This window comes from Patella vulgata, chromosome 1 (assembly GCF_932274485.2).
Source record: "Patella vulgata chromosome 1, xgPatVulg1.2, whole genome shotgun sequence".
Lineage (NCBI taxonomy): Eukaryota > Metazoa > Mollusca > Gastropoda > Patellidae > Patella > Patella vulgata.
Window position 1 is genome coordinate 35,177,699 of NC_065879.2, and position 18,567 is coordinate 35,196,265.

The 18,567-nt window shown below is 35.4% G+C and overlaps 1 protein-coding gene and 2 long non-coding RNA genes across 6 annotated transcripts in view; 1 reads left to right on the forward strand and 2 right to left on the reverse strand.

Annotated features, from left to right (window-relative positions):
* Positions 1 to 18,275, forward strand: part of LOC126828491 (tyramine beta-hydroxylase) — a 33,236-nt gene extending 14,961 nt beyond the window's left edge. The window contains exons 3-10 of one of the 2 annotated variants that reach the window (XM_056102072.1): positions 12,347 to 12,479; positions 13,166 to 13,270; positions 13,801 to 13,977; positions 15,004 to 15,167; positions 15,643 to 15,886; positions 16,890 to 16,986; positions 17,267 to 17,727; positions 17,767 to 18,275. In XM_056102072.1, the coding sequence (XP_055958047.1) occupies positions 12,347 to 12,479; positions 13,166 to 13,270; positions 13,801 to 13,977; positions 15,004 to 15,167; positions 15,643 to 15,886; positions 16,890 to 16,986; positions 17,267 to 17,727; positions 17,767 to 17,870 (1,485 nt within the window). In that variant the 3' untranslated portion in view covers positions 17,871 to 18,275. Of the gene's footprint in view, positions 1 to 12,346; positions 12,480 to 13,165; positions 13,271 to 13,800; positions 13,978 to 15,003; positions 15,168 to 15,642; positions 15,887 to 16,889; positions 16,987 to 17,266 lie in introns of both variants that reach the window. The other variant, XM_056101953.1, reaches the window with a different exon arrangement.
* Positions 2,675 to 10,197, reverse strand: LOC126828551 (uncharacterized). 2 transcript variants are annotated; one of them, XR_008788784.1, is made up of 7 exons: positions 10,086 to 10,197; positions 9,778 to 9,966; positions 9,375 to 9,650; positions 6,223 to 6,279; positions 4,791 to 4,915; positions 4,443 to 4,530; positions 2,675 to 3,150 (listed from the first exon to the last, which is right to left on the reverse strand). It is a non-coding gene; the product is annotated as an uncharacterized LOC126828551 (long non-coding RNA). The 2 variants fall into 2 exon arrangements; XR_008788813.1 differs by lacking the exon at positions 6,223 to 6,279.
* Positions 10,202 to 11,149, reverse strand: LOC130013637 (uncharacterized). 2 transcript variants are annotated; one of them, XR_008788870.1, is made up of 3 exons: positions 10,876 to 11,149; positions 10,571 to 10,616; positions 10,202 to 10,339 (listed from the first exon to the last, which is right to left on the reverse strand). It is a non-coding gene; the product is annotated as an uncharacterized LOC130013637 (long non-coding RNA). The 2 variants fall into 2 exon arrangements; XR_008788910.1 differs by having other exon boundaries at positions 10,331 to 10,342.
* Positions 18,276 to 18,567: the final 292 nt, after the last annotated feature.

Below are 18,567 nucleotides of genomic sequence, written 5' to 3' on the forward strand. Positions count from 1 at the left end.
GTGCACATTCGCCGTGCCGAGACAAACTTTCTGACAGTATGATACTATAAATAGCCATGGCACGTGCAATTCTCTACAAATCTATCAACTATTACAGCCGTAAAAAATTTATTGTTGACGATTTTGAATAGCAGTAAAATTAAGCTTCTTGATTATTACAGCAGATTTAGAAATTACGTTCGTTTCATTTTTTAAATCGCTTTATCATTAACTGTACCGTTAAGAGCGGCATCTTTTGGTTTAGTACAAATAATATCTCTGAATCACTCGGGTTAGGCAGGAACATGATACTAGCAGTAGTTTCATTTTACTTTTACAAGCTTCTTAAAACGATTGTTGAGCTACCTAACGTGCTTATTTCTAAATTCAATTTCTTGTTCTAGCTTTCTGTTATGTTTCGTAAAAAAGTAGTCTTGATTATCCCGACCTGTCAATCAGACGTAGAATGGTCGATAGACTGGTTAAGCGAGACTAATTTCAAAACAAGGGCACGTAACCTATCTTTTACTCAAAAGTGTCTGGATGTTATGGACGACTCTTGGAACCAGTTTTCAGTCTGTTATTTATACGTGATTAATGGTCATAGCTTATTAAGTACAACATGATCGTTTATTTAGTGACTCTAATTGTTTGAAACTGATTTGAGGCTTGGCATATATATAAATATTGTGGCGTAATTGTCGAGATATATGGAGATATTTATTTATGGTGGGTCACCCTAACAATAAGAAAAATCTCTCGATGACCGCTTTGGTAAAATCACGTGCGTGGTATGGCTACACTGAAAAAACTTGTGTTGAAACAACACAAACTTGTGTTGTTTTCAACACAAGTAAGGTGTCTCTATTTAACAACACAAACTTGTGTTGAAACAACACAAAACTTGTGTTAAATGTTGAAACAACACAAAACTTGTGTTAAAATTTATCAAACAACACAAACTTGTGTGAAAATCTACACAATACTTGTGTTGAAATTTTTGAAACTTGTGTTGAAATTTCTGAAACTTGTGTTAAAATTTCTGAAACTTGTGTGGTTTCATACAAACTTGTGTATAACCATCCACAAAAACTTGTGTTGTGTTTTTCCCCAATTTATATACAGTATAGCAACCTTTTTATGCAGGACCCATCTCTTTGCTCTGTTAGACCTGTAAAGTTTGATAAAAGAAGGAAACAAAATTTTTTTTTGTTTTTGTAAGATTATTATTTATTCATAAAATCATAGGAAAAAGTAAATTAATACATCAAAACTAAATAGATATTTGAAATGTTAACAGAAAAACAGAGAATTCTAATACTAATTATATTGTGTTATATATATTGACCCCCCCCCCCCACACACACACCCCACTTTACCCATCACAAAATATAACATAGCTATTTAAATTGTTCTTAACCCCACACACTTTACCTATCACAAAATATAAAATAGCTATATAAATTGTTCTTTACCCCAAAACAAGAACTGAGAATATAAAGATATGTACACAGTATCCCTACCCCATACTCCAAAATATATAATTCAAATAATATCTAAATTTAATAACATCCAAACCAAGCACTAAGATTAATTATGCACTAAATTGAAACAATTTCAAAAACTGAAAAGTGCTACAAAATCACACTACAAGTGATTTGTGAGACATGTATGAAATGAAATGAAATGAAATGGGGTTTAACGTCCTACTGTTCTGCTCCTAACCTGGGCTAATGAAGAAGGGCATACGCCATACAGTGTGCTATGGGGGAAATTTTGCCCGGACAGCGCCAAGGGATCTTTTACGTGCACGCCAATGTGTACACGGGACCTCGGTTTTTCGTCCCATCCGAACGACTAGACAGCTTTCCTTGTCAGCCCCTCCGTCCTGCATCACTGACAAGGGAGAACCACGCCGGAAAATCTGGATGAACTTTCTCGGCCAATGCAGGGATCGAACACCCGACCTCCAGGCTAGCGAGCTAGCGTCTTACCCACCTAGTGAGACATATAGAAATAACAAATATACACAGAAAACTAACAAAAGAAAAATGCACTATTTTGCAGGAGTAATAAAATGATGTAAAACCTTTTCCTCATTAAAAAAAAAAAACCCAAACAAAATGAATATTTTGTAAATAAAAGAAGCAAAGCATCAATATTACAGGATTGAAATAAAAAAATATCATATGTACAAAAAACTTATATACAATCACAAGTCATAAGCCACAGTGGTTCAGTGAGTATAAGGTGTTGGCCGAGAAATTTCAACTGGATTTTCCGGCATAGTTCCCACTTGTCAGTAGTGTTGGATATGGCAAGGGATAATTGGGTACAAGCCCGGAATCGAAAGAGAGAGAGAGAGAAATGGGGTTTAACGTCCACTTGACACAAACTAGGTCATTTCGGGATTAACATATGGTTTAATTTTATTTCAATAATTCGTTGCGCATAGGGGTCTTTAGCAGTGGGAGGAAACCAGAGGTCCCGGAGAAAACCCACAAGATTGGACAGGCAACCCTAGTCCTTGTCACGTACAACCGGGGATTCGAAACCACGCCAGTTGACTCAATGACAGGCCGTATGATACCGCACGCACGTGCTTACCATTCGGCCATCCACCACCCCCTCCCCCATTCCCGGAATCGAAACCATCCCCACTCAATGACAGACTTCCTGATCAAATGTGTGCGTGTTAATCATTGCCTCCCCCCCCCCCGGGTTCCCGTTAAAGAACCCTTGACAGTTGCAATATTTTATATAAGAGTAGGGTGTAGGGCAGAATCACTCTAAGAACACAGAAAAGTAGGATACTAAACCGTATTTCATTTCATAAGCAAGGGAAAGTCACCTTTATGTAGGTCAAGGTTTTTTGTAATTCCGGGTGTATTTGATCTACATTTGGTTTCTAGTAATGCCTATTAAATACTTTATGATTTCTGACCAAATTCTAAGTGATTTATATGTCACTTTACTTGCTATATTATACATACATTTCTGAAGAGAATTAAAATCTAATTGTGTTTTGGAAGAAAAGTTAACATTAATAACAAAAAATAAATATTTAAAAATTGGGTCAAATGCATTCTTTCCCAGAAGTATAAAATAAATTGATGCTTGGGTTTTCTTGTTGTTATCATACAGCAAATACTCTTTCAATGGTGTTCCAGCCTAAAAAATAAAAAGTAGGCAATAAGAATACTTTCTATGGTTCACAACGTTTAAATAAACAATTTATTTTGCCACATCGAGACCGAGTCTCTATTTCGTTTCAACTTTGCGTAATGCTTATTGTGTCTTGTCCAGTTACAGACCCAGGCAGATTATTATGCTCAAATCAAATGAGTTAGAAGTCAGAAAAAAGTCTTGAGATTTGGGACTGAAGTCTCATAATAGGTCAACTATTCACCCTTTCATACATGTATTGTCTGCAAATCCAGATTCCCTACTACATCATGGCAGCACCTATTTACTTGGCAATGTCTAATTATTTTTGGACCCATTCTTATTTTATTTCCATTGACAACAAATTGGATATTACCCTTTCAAATCTATTGAAATCTATTTGAAAGTAAAATACTGTCCATCATTATTTTACTGCTATTTACTGTAAAAATACACATACATGTAGGGCCTATCGCAACTTAATGGATGTGATTGGCAAAAATCAAGCATGCCAAGTACTTGAAACAACAGAGTCCTAGGCATTCCCCAAGAAGAATAACTAGATTACCAAGCAAGTGTATAGAAGTACTTCCTGATTAAAAATACAAATATATATGTTACTTACATTTTGCGTGTTTTCACCTTGTCAGTGATACAGGACGGAGGACCTGACAAGGGCAGCTGTCTAGTCGTTCGGATGGGACGAAAAACCGAGGTCCCGTGTACACATTGGCGTGCACGTAAAAGATTCCTTGGCAATTGGAATTCGATATAAGAGTAGGCTGTAGCGCCGCTGCCCGGGCAAAATACCCTTCATAGCACACTGTATGGCGTATGCCCGTCTTCATTCGGATGGGACGAAAAACCGAGGTCCCGTGTACACATTGGCGTGCACGTAAAAGATTCCTTGGCAATTGGAATTCGATATAAGAGTAGGCTGTAGCGCCGCTGCCCGGGCAAAATTCCCTTCATAGCACACTGTATGGCGTATGCCCGTCTTCATTAGCCCAATTTATGAGCAAAACAGTAGGATGTTAAACCCCATTTCATTTCATTTTCAAAATTATAAAATAATTTGATGGCTTAATATTCAAAAGGTACAGTCCTTCAGGTTTATAAAATTGTACGGGAGCCATAAAAAGCTCCTGGTACCTTGAATATATGCAGTTTAAAAGTAAACAAAAATCTCAATATTTAGGAGAGAGAGAGAGAAATGGGGTTTAACGTCCATCCAACCCCCCCCACCAAGTGTATAGAACCAGTTCCTGATTTAAAAAGCAAATATGCATGGTAATTACATAGTCTTTGTCTGATAAGCAAGATCTGTGAGAAAACGTCTCCACAATATCAATAGCCCTTTCCAACTTGATCTTCCGAGGTGGGTAACTGAAAAAAAAATTGGCAATGTATTAGTTGGCTTAAATTGACTAGACAGTTTTGATTAATTAAAAAAATGTTAATTTAATTACATTTGTTTTGTTTCATGTGTTGGTTTGCTTTGCCACAGATGAGACAGTGATATCTACATATAACTAAGATTCTGTCTCTGCTCATACATGACGTGTACAGTTTTACTATACTAAACTGAATTTTAGATTTCAAAATAGCATAACAATCTTTTCTATTAGAATTGAATAGTTACCCACCAAGAAAAAGCTGCTCTATCATCATTTTTTCCAGCCATTTCTTCTTCCATTTTTTTCTTTTATAATTTCTTTTGTAATTACATGATCTTTTTCTGGGTGATTTGCATATACATCCAATATTGAAACTGAAAAAATAAATACATGATATGTAATTTACGATTAAAGCTACCTTACCATATATACAAACTGTGTGATATGAAATTGAAACTAATGTATCTATATGTATCAAAAGTTTTAATCCCAAGGAACTACCTAAGCCGTAAAAGTCTATCTTAATAATCCTTGTTTGTCACATGGTTTCACTGTCGCAGTAATTAGAAGACGGCCATGGTGACTGAGTAAATTAGGTGCTGGCACACTAGCATGGAGGCCACAGGTTATCTCTTGGGGTTGACCGAGAAAGCTCATCTTGATTTTGCAGAGTGGTTTCCCCCGAGATCCAATGTACACATTGGCGTACACATAAAAGTTCTCTTGGCAGTTTGAATTCGGTATGAGAGTAGGCCATAGTGTCGCTGCCCAGACAAACATTTTCACTTAGCACAATGCATTAGACCAGTCGGAGCTGACCAGTAGGACGTTGTCTTTAAACCCCATTTCATTTCAGGCAATCTAGTATTTTTCTAGTAAGATTGAAGTCTCTCTGCTTTCTTTATATGTAAATATCATATTTGAAATAAGTCATACTTTTATTCGATATGGGGTGGGGCTGGGGGGAATGGTCTAGTAGGTAATGCATGCGCATGAAATCACAGGGTCTGTCATTGTGTTAAGTGGCATGGTTTCAATTTCAAGGAGTAGAGTCGCCTGTCCAATCTCTTGAGTTTTTTCGCTGGGTCATTCGGTTTCCTCCGTTTTCTAAATACATGCACCCCTACGCCAAGCGAATTATTCATATTAAATTGAAGCATACCTTCTCTAATCTCTGGGTCCTTTTGTTTCCTCCTTTTGCTAAATACCCATACCCGCAAGCGAATTATTCATATTAAATTTAACCTTAGCTGTCCTTTTTCCCGAAACGACCTAGCGTCTGTAGGCTTAGTAGATATAAGGACCCATCTTGCAACAACTCTACATGTAGGTTCGCGCATAATTAATATTACAGTAACATACCAATTTTTAATACATGTAGAATGAGACAGTGTGCAGGGAAATGGTGGAAACGGAAGTAGGCTAATCCTCGTCGTAGTTGATTACCGGTATGCATATAGGCACAGCATGGACTACTTGATTCTTCAAATACAAGTACATGTAAGGCCTTGTATATGTCATTTCTCTCTCTCTCTCTCTCTCTCTCTCTCTCTCTCTCTCTGTTGCATGTAAGTGCCATATAAATACTTTATTTTGGATTGTATGTTCACCTACACTAATCATTGTAGGACATTGGTAAAAAAAAAAAATAGAAAATATAAAAATTAATTGAAATTTTTACCTGTTTTTCTTCGATTCAATGCCAATGGAGTCCTTGGTAAATTCTCAATAATTATTGCTGGAAGGTGGAAAGAGTCACATATCATAACTGACTGGAAAAAATAATAAAACTATAGAGAAACTTCCACAGGCTGATTCTAGTTCCGTTATTTATTAACTGTGACTGAATCAGGCAAAAATGGGGCCTAATATTAAATATTACACAGACTCACAGAGGTTGAACAACGGATTACATGTCATTTGGGACTCAAAAAAATATGACCACGACATTTGGGACTCGGGTATACGACGTTTGGGACTTTGGTATACGTCGTTTGGGACTCGGGTTAACGACGTTTGGGACTCGGGATAATTTATTAGAAATAGGCCAATTCAAAACACGAAAGAAAATATTTATTAACATGAAACACGTGGTTAGTAAAAGGCTCAACCAAACGATAAAACATTAGTTGCACTAACGGTTCTTTGATAATCATCGTTTCTCATAAAAGTTTTATATTTATTTAAAACGAATAATATGCTGATGAATTTATTTGAAAATGACCTACACAAAAAACAAAATAAATATTTACACGACATGCAATCTTTTTTTACAAGCCCCTAGAAATTGTTAACGATAATCCGTGAGCTGCACGTTGACATGCTTGTCGTAGATGGCAATACCAATTGATAAATTAGTGCGTACAAGGCAAAGTTTTTTTGTGGAAAATATAAGAAATGGCAACAAAGCGGGATAATTAAAGCTGATTAACTGATAATCCCAATGTTATTACAGTATGTTCAAAGAAACCTAACGGTTCTTTGGTGGATGAGGAAAAACGTGAGTTGTCAATCTTCGAGAATGGCGGCCGTGTGTTGATTGCAGTTATACCGTTTCACGAAAAAACATTAGCAGTGGTCGGTCAATCAAGCTCGTTTACTATTTATAACGCAAATTTTTCGTTTCGGTTAAAACAAAATATACGTCCATTTTAATTGGCCGAAGATGTGTGACTAATAGAAATATGGCGGGCGGACAAACTGACCAAACAGTATATTTCGAGGTATTTGAGGTAAGCTAATTTAATATTATATCATAACTGCATGTGCATACTTGTGTTTCTGTGTGATTAAATATTCAAAAAATCATTCTTAGGATACAGCCTCGACACCAGTCCGCCTTGAATTGCAATGTTTGTTTTGTGTTCTGGGCGCCATTTTGAAAAAAACTGACATGACCTATATAATACAATCCAGCGATAGTGCAGTCAATTTCCTTTAAAAGGGAATCCGAATTTGTTAATTTTCTGCAATATCACTTCGGTGGTAGCGGACGTTAAATAAAGCTATTTTACGTACAAAGACCTACAATAAAATCCAGGTGAATTGGGAAAAATATTCATGTATTTTCTTGATGAAGAGTAGCTATTTCAATTTGTAAATGCCCAGTCATCTTAGACAAATAATAATTCCAACTTCAAATCAGTTGTATTTATTCAAATCATACTATGAATAATTGTATTTTTCCACTTGCATAATAATAAAAACTTGACTTTTATTATTTTATTTCTTCGGGCCAAGAACATGGAAAATTGGTAATTGCCTTGTATCACTGCTAACTATAAGGCACTGGGAGCCTTGGGCAGAAATGATAATAATATGGTTCTCAGATATGTTACTGTGTACAGACTGAACAAAAAATATATATACACTTGCTATTACATGTACATTATATCATTGGCAATAATAAGATCCAATTTTAGTTTTTAGTTACACACTGTTAACCACCAATAGATGACAATAAATCATAAAATGTATTCAGCTCGACGTAAGACTTAAATAAATAGATACAGTTGGTTTAACTTGAATAGAAGTTTTAATTATCTATGCTGCATATATGCATATATCACCTTGTAGCTGAATCACATTACATATCTTTTTAGTTGATGTTCATATCGTCTTACGTATTTGTCAACATCAATGTGACCTTGTTCTATGTCACATTAGCCTTTTCAGACTTGTTACCACGAATTTACTCACCACACCCTCGCATAGTTATGAATTTATTGTTTCACTTGACTAAAGAAACATTTTGTAGGAATGTATGCTTTTATAGATTGGACACTTGTTTGCAATATCATTGTCGGTGGAAACTGGCACTATACCTAAAGAATGACTGAACAAATAGCGGAGACGGGGTTTCAGCCGGCTGATTTAAATTATTTCTTTAAATACAGTAAAGCTTGAAATATGTCAGTTTTCACTCTTTAAAATGTTTTTGTAAATAAGTTTTTATTGTAGTTTCCGTGGCGTATTCCCAATAAGCGTTAGAAACAAAGATATACACCCTTAATCCCGGTGCCGATAAATGTTGGGTTGTGTGGAACATGCTAACAAATCTCGGGTACGATATATGTTTGATTCTGGTTGAGAACAGCATGAGAGCAACATGATTGTTTTCATTGGAGATGAGACGCAAATATTCAAAGGGGTCAGACAAACTCTAAACCAACCGCGTTCCCTTCACTGAGTCCCTTCAAAGGAGGCCCTGTCTGTCTACCTGTGGAATAACATGCATTTGTATCTGTTAAATTTTTGTGGTAGACAGATTGATATTATTTATATAACGTCTTACCCCAAACAAATTGCAAAAGAAACCATGAAGTTTCTGAGAGCGATATTTCGTAATTAGTGTGCTTTAATGGTGGGAGAATAAATAATTTCTTTTTAAATTTTTCAAACACAAACTGGTCATATGACAAGACCAGCGATAATCTCGTAAGATATGACTTTTACTATGTCTATTAAATGGTTTTCGACGTCTCTTCAAGGTCACCGTCTTGCGCCAAAGTCGTGAAACGCACCGTCGGGGGATTTGTTGGGGCCTGTCTCCCCCAGAAAAATTTCTAGAAATTTCAAGTCGGTCTTGCCTGGCCGTGAATACGGCAACCTGAAAGTGGTCGATTTTAATGTAGACATCTGAACTCCAATCAACAAATCAATCAACCAGGCTGTTGTCGTTGCATTCACATGACACCAGACGTGTCACCGATGAAACAAATATGCCTGAAACAAATGTCGCTGTTAGTGCGACCCATTTGTGACAATTTCAAGGTCCCAAATAATAGTCCTTTTTTACTATTAATAGTAATTCAATCAGTAAGTGCTATTTACCTTATAATAGTCGTCTTGGCTTTTACCCGACATTACACAAAACACCAATGGTAACTGTCGGGTGGTCTCTCCAGTCTTAATGAAGGCGTGGATGGAAAACAGCTGAGACCATGGCTTGTTCACCACCCGAAAAGTTGCATCCATATACCAAGTTTTTGCGCGTGCGAGTAGTTGCATCTGTCTATCAGTACAAAAAATGTGATGGCGCCTTTCCCCAACTTTTACTCTTTTTTGATAAAATCCCGGTGCACTATGATCAATGAAATCTTCGTCAAGCTAAAACAAAAAAAAAAAAATAAAAAAGTACATTTAATTACATGTTAATAAATAAATAAAATTGTACATTTAATTACATGTTAATAAATTCTTATATACATGGGTATTTAATTGCATGAGTACTTACGCTTGACGACACGTCAGTGGGATCTTTTGGTCGCAGAGTCTGTCGGGTTCTTTGTAGCGACCTTACAAGTGCTGCCATGGGTGGTCTGCTATGAATGGGTTCTTCTGCAGAACCGACACTGGATAAAACTCTCTCCGCTATTGAGGAACATGACTTGGTAAAAACATTTCCTTTGGCTTCATGCTTTGCCTGTAATGATAAGATAAAACATATTAAACTACAAATATATTATTGGTTTATTTATATTTTATTTATTTACACACATATATAAATTTTTAATTTAAATGATATATAATTTTTAAACCTACTGTAACTTTTATCTTGGTAGCCGTCTGTATACCGGGTTCTGCTGGGTGAAGATGGTTCTTTAAGCCTGGTTGGTATGTATCACCATCTTGGATTACTGTTGCCGGACATCGTCGGCATCGTCTGAGATGGAGGACTCCATGACCGGAACTGGCACATCGTATCGGGTTTCGGCTGTAAGCGATTCTTCTACTTCCATAGGTTCAGTTGTTGGGACCTCCATAACTTCTTTTTGTTGTTCGTCCATATCTTCCGTCTGCTTATTAGATTTAAGGTTGTTTTTTTAAACATAAATTAGATTACAATTCAACTAACACAAAAGTGTAAAAAGATTTTTTTCTAGTCTGTGCCCGCGTTTATGTCTACTCTTGGCAAAATTGTTATAATATAAAAAAAATCATGAAACAAGAATCAAAATGGCCGCCAATCGGGTCTCCATCGCCAATCCAACCTCCCAAGATATAATTTCAAAACAGATTCTTCTTACCTGCTGGTTCAAGTCGAGCCGTTTCTGCTTTAATCATAATGTGATTCTGTAATGTAAGTATTTGAACAACATCGTAGCGCCGAACAACTAATGTTAATTAAGCATGATTTCAGAAAAATTGAACAGATTTGATAATAACATGCCGAAATTTTTTTCCTGACCGCGCCATATTATAAACATGAACTTCCGGTTTAAATTGTTGGAGTTTTTTTTAAGGAAACGAAATACTAATATTATACAGAGAAACAATATCGATGCTAAATTACATACATGGAATTATTTTTTTTATATAAATATTCACAAACCTGCGGTCTTGTATTCTATGTGACCATTAGCTTACATTTGTCAAACATATCACTGCTCCAAAATCATTTCAGCACGTTGTTAAATGTTAAATTAATTGTGTGAAATCACTTCATTTAATGTCCGCTTCCACCGAGATGATATCGCAGACAAAATGTAGCCTATAGTACGTTGATTTTATCAACCAATCACATTCAATAACAGTTTTACTTATTTTCTTGTCAACGCTTTTTGAGTCAATTGTTAAAATCACACCGGGCATGAGCGCTCAACAGGCCTTTGATCTACCAGTTTATTGGGCCCAATTTTATTTTAACTACAGACATCTTAACACCAATTAGCATTCAAGTCTGTCTGGCTATATTGTCTGAGTAAAAAATACCTTTCTCTTACTTGTGGACCCCCGGATTAAGACTTTGTATGGAGTTCAAATTAAAAAAAAAAAAATTTGTTGACGGTACACATTACTTGTGTTAATTATATGGAAAAAACACAAGATTTGTGTTAATGCATTAAAAAGAACACAAGTTTGTGTTAATGCAATACAAAACAACACATAACTTGTGTAGAATAATTTTCACACAAGTACTTGTGTTGAGATCCAACACAAGTTTTTTTTTCAGTGTAATCGGGCCTGGCCTTCGAGAAAGAAAATAAATTGAAAGTAGTCATAAAGTTCCGGTTCGATGAATTTCGAGAAATGTTTTTGTAGAAATGTTAAAGAAGAAATGTTTTTGGAGAAATGTTTTGCAAGATTTGTGTTTGGAGATTTGTATTTAGAAATTTGTTTTTCGTTGTATGTCTATGATGAAATGAAAATGTAGATTATTTCTTTGATTTACTAAAATAAATTTTCTCTTTATATTAATATAAAATTAAATTAAACAAAAATGCATTTTACAAATCTGGTATGACAAGTGTCTGATTTGTAAAACAAATATTGAATTTAAAATACAAATGTTAATTTCAGTGTACAAATGTCGAAATACGACAACAAATGAAGAAATAAGAATTAAGGACTATGATGAATTAAGAACTAAGAATTAAGAACACTGAATAAAAAGCTGTTTGGTCTTCCATACAAACAGTCCATTCTTTTTGTGTTAAAAACAGATTTCGATGTAACCACAGTTAAAAAGATATTTCGACATTACATGGTGCAATCAAGATATATTTTTTTCTATACATACATGGTATTATTTCATCAAAATCAAATAAAATCTACAGTAGTACTCCACTAAGAAACCCGTTTCCTTTTCGTATACTTACACCAAAATGCATTTTAGTTGATTACCTGCGTATGTATTGGCAATCAACCCCAGACCCTTTTTATGTTTTTCCCGACCCCCCCCCCCCTCACTTAGGGACACCTCCACACTCTCTAGACTTTATAACCAATTTCTTACCGCGTATGATGTTTTGAACCCTATCGATTACTGCCTTAATTTTCTTTGCTCGTTTTTTTATTTATAGACATGGACAAAAGAATTGTGTGCGAAAGATTCTGATGGTGATGGTAAAACAAATGGTTACGAATTAGGTGATCCAAATTGTTCTTGGGTGGCGGGCCAGCCATCTCCAGAAAGTGCAACTTTATCGCACCCAGGTATAACATTTGATCAACAGCCACCAGATTTTTATTGAGTTTATTCCCGATGACTTAGTGATAGAGGATGATTCTCGACAGAAAACAACGCGGTGGACCTTATGTATATATAAAATCTGTTTATCAATTCATTTACAATAATTATATTCCAAAGGCCATTTGAAATAAGAATAGTTCATACGATCTCATCAACACGCTTTAAATATCACATAGGATGGATGATATTATACCTTATTTTGTCAATACGCCAGTTGTCATTTATGGCCTAAAATACCCTTATCCCTTTGAAAATAACATACGGATGAAGTTTGTCTGGACACCAAGGTTTATGGATACTCTTCGTGGAATATTAACTCTTTGAATTAGTTTATGAGCAAGTCAAAGTGCCCGACTATTTCCATTTGTCAGCGTACAATAGCTATCACTGGCAAGGAAAGGGCTTACACAGGCAATTCCTGTTCTTCAATCCTATTCCTGTTCTTCAATCCTATTCATTCATTTATGAATGAAATATTATTGTATATATATAAAAAGATTATGTCGATCGAGATTCATAAATAAACCTACTGATTTCCTTATTGATGTTTTCTTTATTGCATATCCTACTAAAAATCTCACAATCCATATACATGCATAGAAACATCATATTTTCTGTGTCGTATTACAGATGAGCGCCTTAATTTCAGGAGTTTGTGAGCCATGGAATGATCCAAAATGCCAACACCAACTGTCCTGGGTGTCCGAGGCCTGCAAAAGTGATGAATTTATCTGTAATGCACTAAATGAAATAGGTAAGTAAACTAATTCAAACTAATCTATCCAAAGAAAACCTACTTTATCTAACGAGCATTGTTCAATAAAATTCAAACATTATAGTGGATATTGACACATCTTGTACTGATTTCGATAACATTTTATTTCTATATTCCAAACAGAATCTACTGGGTGGTGCAACTTGCCCCTCTTCACCCCAAAACGTGTTATTTAACATACCAAAGTCATAAACTTACGGAGACTGTGCCTCATATTATTCCGAAAAGTTAGGGTATGCTCATGGTGTAATATCTTCTTGGTAGCGTTGAATTGGCTAACAAACTAACATTAACCTCGTCTTATTGCAAGGCTTTCGGGATATATTTAGATCAACAAAATGCTGTGCTTTAATCATGCTAGTTAGTAATATTGAGGTCGTTGTCTGGTATCCGAATTGCCATAAAAGAATAATCATGGCTGTCACGATGCTTTAGATGCATTTTGACTACTGATAAATAGAGTTGATAGTCTTTCCTTATCATTATAATTTTATTATTATTCTATACAGATGTAAAGAACATGACGATGAAATTCCCATCTACACCAGTACCCGTTCAAGAAACAACCTATATATGTATGGAGTTTGAATTGGATAATACTGGAGATTATCATATGGTAGCTACTCAACCTATTGTTGACAATGTCAATGTTATGCACCATGCTGTTATATTTGGATGTTCAAGTGGTAAGCCATTACATAATACATAGAATTGAATATTTGCTTATTTTTCCCGTGCGCATTGTGTAATATTTAAGCCTCCATTCTAAATTGGTAGAGTTCAAAATTTTATTTGAATGGTTGCTGGTAATATATGTTATAGTTAACCGTTCATACTAGAGTCGTAGAATTCTACTTATGTGGACCAATTGGCACTATGTACAGCCAAATAACTGAATGTTTTACTTTATAATGTGAGATATTCAAAACATTTATGAAATATTTTCTCTCTGGATTTTCGTTTTTCCCCGAAAAACTCCCATGGAGCGCATACAGGACGGTTATGAATGTCTGGTCGTGTAACGTCAAAGGATGTCTGATCTATATGTTGATAAACCTGATGGTGAGCGGATTAGGATAAAGTGAGGGACTTAAACATACAACAGTTCCTAAGATAAAAACCACGGAAAAGGACGTGGGTAGGTTTCGCGCCAGCCAGGTCACGTGACATAAACATGACTTCTTTTAATATATTCTTTTATAGCAAATATAATGTTTTGAAGCAAAAGTTTAATAGAATAATTACCTTGAATATGTGTTTAGTCCAAATATATCCATCAAATCACCCAGTTTGTACGCGGGAAGGTATCTTAAATGTATTTTTCATTCTATGTTTTTTAGTCGCACAATTTTTTGTTGTGTAATATTTGACTAAAGTAGAACATAGTTATCGGAAATTTGTATATAGTGCGCCTATACCCCTGGTATAGTAGTTAAAGTAGAACGAATTAACTGTTAACATGCTAGTAAAATAAGCCTTCGACAGTTGGAAATCGACGAAGAGTAGACAGAAACGTGGCTGTCAGGTTATAACTTTCCTCGTGTAGAAAATTAGGACTTTAAACACCATTTCATTCAATTTCATAATATAACGCAAAACGCATATTTCGTACCGACTGAAAAAAATTCAAATAAGTAGCAAGACAATTGACCTATTCACGCGGCCGTGTGCACTTTATTAAACTAAACATATATATTGTGTTTCTTCTTCAGACACTCATGACATTAGATCAACACCTCACGAATGTGGAATGGTAGCCAGTAGAGAGTGTGGACAAATCTTGAGTATCTGGACCCTTGGAAGTTCAGGCGAATGTTTACATGACAAAGTTGGTATTAGAATTGGAACTAATGGAATTAAGAGAGTGGCCTTACAGGTCAGTTAGTTAAATATTCGTTCAATTATGGTTTTAAAAACAATCCATTAAAATGCCATTTTGCATCATTATATTGAGGTGGTATGTGGTAGTATTGGATAGTATTGGGTAAATCGTCCCGCCCTTCTGTGGTCCTTGCACACTGTTATTATAATAATTCGGTTTGTTTTTTGTTTATTTTTCCGTATGACCGTATTGGATGTATTCACTTCGCGCTGGTGATAGTTTCTGTTAAGCCAACTGTCGTAAGTACAGCTATGGAAAATAGTCTCTCTGCACCTACATTGTACATGAAACCGAAAGTCGCGAATATATTAGATTTCCTGTTCCGGAAAACAATGATATTCTGTATTTAATTGCCCCAGTGTCGTTACTTATACATATTTATTCACGTTTTGTATTAACGACCATGACTGGTACGATAAGAAGTTAAATGCACACACATATGTATATAACAGTTGTTCATTTTGTTTAGTTTCACTGGAACAATCCTACTCTGAAAACAGATTACACCGATTCATCTGGAATAATTGTACATTATACAAGTAATAGGCGTGAAAATGATGCTGGTGTATGGACTATTGGTCCAGAGCGTTTTGTTGTGCCACCACGGACCCTGAATACAGAATTAACTGGTTACTGTCCTAGTAGTTGTACCAGCTCCATGCTTAGTGATAAAATTTATATCGTGTCTGCATTCAACCACATGCATTATATAGGTGAGCAAGATGAACAGGTAAACGGTTTTAAAATTCATTTTTCGAATAGCAAAAGAATTGATTTCCGAGTGATAATTAAAGTCATCTGTGAAGAAATGAGGGGATCTCCGTGGACCACGAGTAAGGAAATAACAACGGGGTGCAGTACAACTTCTCTTAGTAAGATAAAGGTGTAACGCTGCATATTACACGAATGCACGAGACTTAAACCTATTGACATTGGCGTCAATTACTTCCCCATATCGCCAGTCTACGACCCACTCAAACGTTTCCTAGGGTTTCACGATTTCTTCCTCAAAGATAAACCTCCCTACAACCAGCGTCCATCATCTTTGATATTGATAAAAAAAATGAGATGACATTGTTAAACCTTTTAAAATGTATCCTTATGTGTGGTTTATTACCATGGCAATATTTTGTCGCCTTATACAGTCTGAAGTATAGTTATGGTATCAGTTATACTGAAAATGAAAGATCGAACGAACTGCACCTTTAAAATAGACGAGTATTACCCAGAAAGTGCATCTCCGTAAAGGCGATATTCTTTATACATAACTACACTTCGGGGTTGTATGAAGAAGCATCTCGCCTATTTATCAAAATCATAAATATTATCGTCTAGAATCTAGATATTATTGTCGGTCACATTTGCACTTAAACAGGTTGAAGATGAAAGGCTCTTTAAGACAGCTATTCGTTACAGCTTTGATTGTTGAGGTCGTAGAATACTTGTAGTAATTGTGCCCCTTTTGATATCTGTTGGATATTCTATCTTCCCAGTTAATTTGGCAATGATTTAAAGGCCTAAAGGTTCCCTTCTGAGCAATTGTACGTGTCACGAAGTTGTTATTTTCTCCTCAGATGAATAATAAATATGTCATACAAAGGGAACTTAAGGCTCCATAAGGCTGCATTTTGTAAACAAAAACTACAGTTATACAACTGGCACACGTTTGAAATTTCAATAAGGTTATATCATTAAGTTAATTTACATTATTTGCAGGTGCCAAACAGAAGATAGAACTTTTTCGCGACGGAAAAAGAATAATAGACATTACTAACGATGAAAAGTATAATTACGACAGTCCTCTTGTCCATGAGTAAGTATCCAATCATACATAGTTCCAGGCTTTCAAACAGTTTTTCATTTCATTTGAGATAAACATATATTTATAATGTCGTTACGTGCGAAAAGTGTAAGACCATTTGTACAGCGAGTATTTGCATTGAACAAATCTAAAAGGTTCTTCGCGCCCCGAGATGGGTGTTCAGCCCCGGACTCACTTGTGAACACACTTTCTGACCATGTAACAATTTCCTTACTATATATGTCGATAAAACAGGAATAACATGTATTTGTCAATGTTCTATCTTATTCAGATTTTCAACGCCCATTGAAGTTCGGCCAGGTGATGTTCTTACTACTACGTGCGGTTTTAACTCTATGAACAGAGATGCAGTCACTAATTGGGGAGACGCAACAAGTGATGAAATGTGTTATGGATTTATGACCTACTACCCGAAAGAAAACGTCAGACAATTATTCTGTACGGGCTTTAGAAGCATCCCTTATTGCGCAATTGAGGATGGCAACGTTTTCGAGGGATGTGAGGTATCCAAGTATACCAGACAAACTCCAGAAACAAATAATTTTTATGTTGACCTGAATAATACGTGCTTTAACTCGTGTACTACAGAATGTCTCCGTTTATTGGATAATAATCCATGCTTGAAAGGTGACCCCAGAGCTTACATGGACGTGGTCTATGGTTCATCCGATATAGGCAGGGAGATGAAACGAATGTTTTCTCAGTGTGATGGTAAGCTTACCCTTAAACCAACTACACCCTCTACAGTTGGTGGTAATGGTAATGCCAGGCCTACACCCTCTACAGTTGGTGGTAATGGTAATGCCAAGCAGATTATTTCGTCAATAAAGATGATATTGTCATTTGCCTTGGTAGCATCGCTGCTTAGATTTTAAGTTGGATGTTTTTAAAACTTAAATCACTTTAGAAATAAAATAAAATATATATTTTAAAAGATATTTTACTCCATTATTTCAAATCATGACCTTGCTTTTTGTAATAATTTTGATATTTTTTTTATTGAATATACATTCCATTTTTTATGACCGGTTGATAAATTTATAACTTAGAGACATAAAATTATTACTTTTTGCTGTTGAATTTATATTTATATTTCTTATATTGAATATACATTCCATTTTTTATGACATATTGATTAATTTTTAAGACATATACTTTTTTGTTATTGAATTAATATTGATATTTACTGTATTTACTATTTGTAAGCAGATCTAACGATGTTATTGTAGTCAAATCTTTGTAATTTCAAACTAATTGAAATAAAGTGGTATTTTTCTGTACTGACCGTTACTGCACCCGTTACCGTAATCTCGTTAGCCCTTCCCACTAGATTTTGAATCATAACAATAACTGTGGTTCTATGGCTATTCCATACTGAAATTCAAACTCACCCCTCTTTTTTATGCACAGTTGTTGACCCAAAATGCTACTAGGTCATATTTTTATTGCGTTGTAATTGTCCTACGCCTTCCGAAGAAAGTTGGGGGCTATTGAAATGGGTCCATCGGCCTGTCTGTTATAGCATTTTCTGGTCAGGGTAAGCAGACCGATAAGCAATTTGATTAGTTGAGA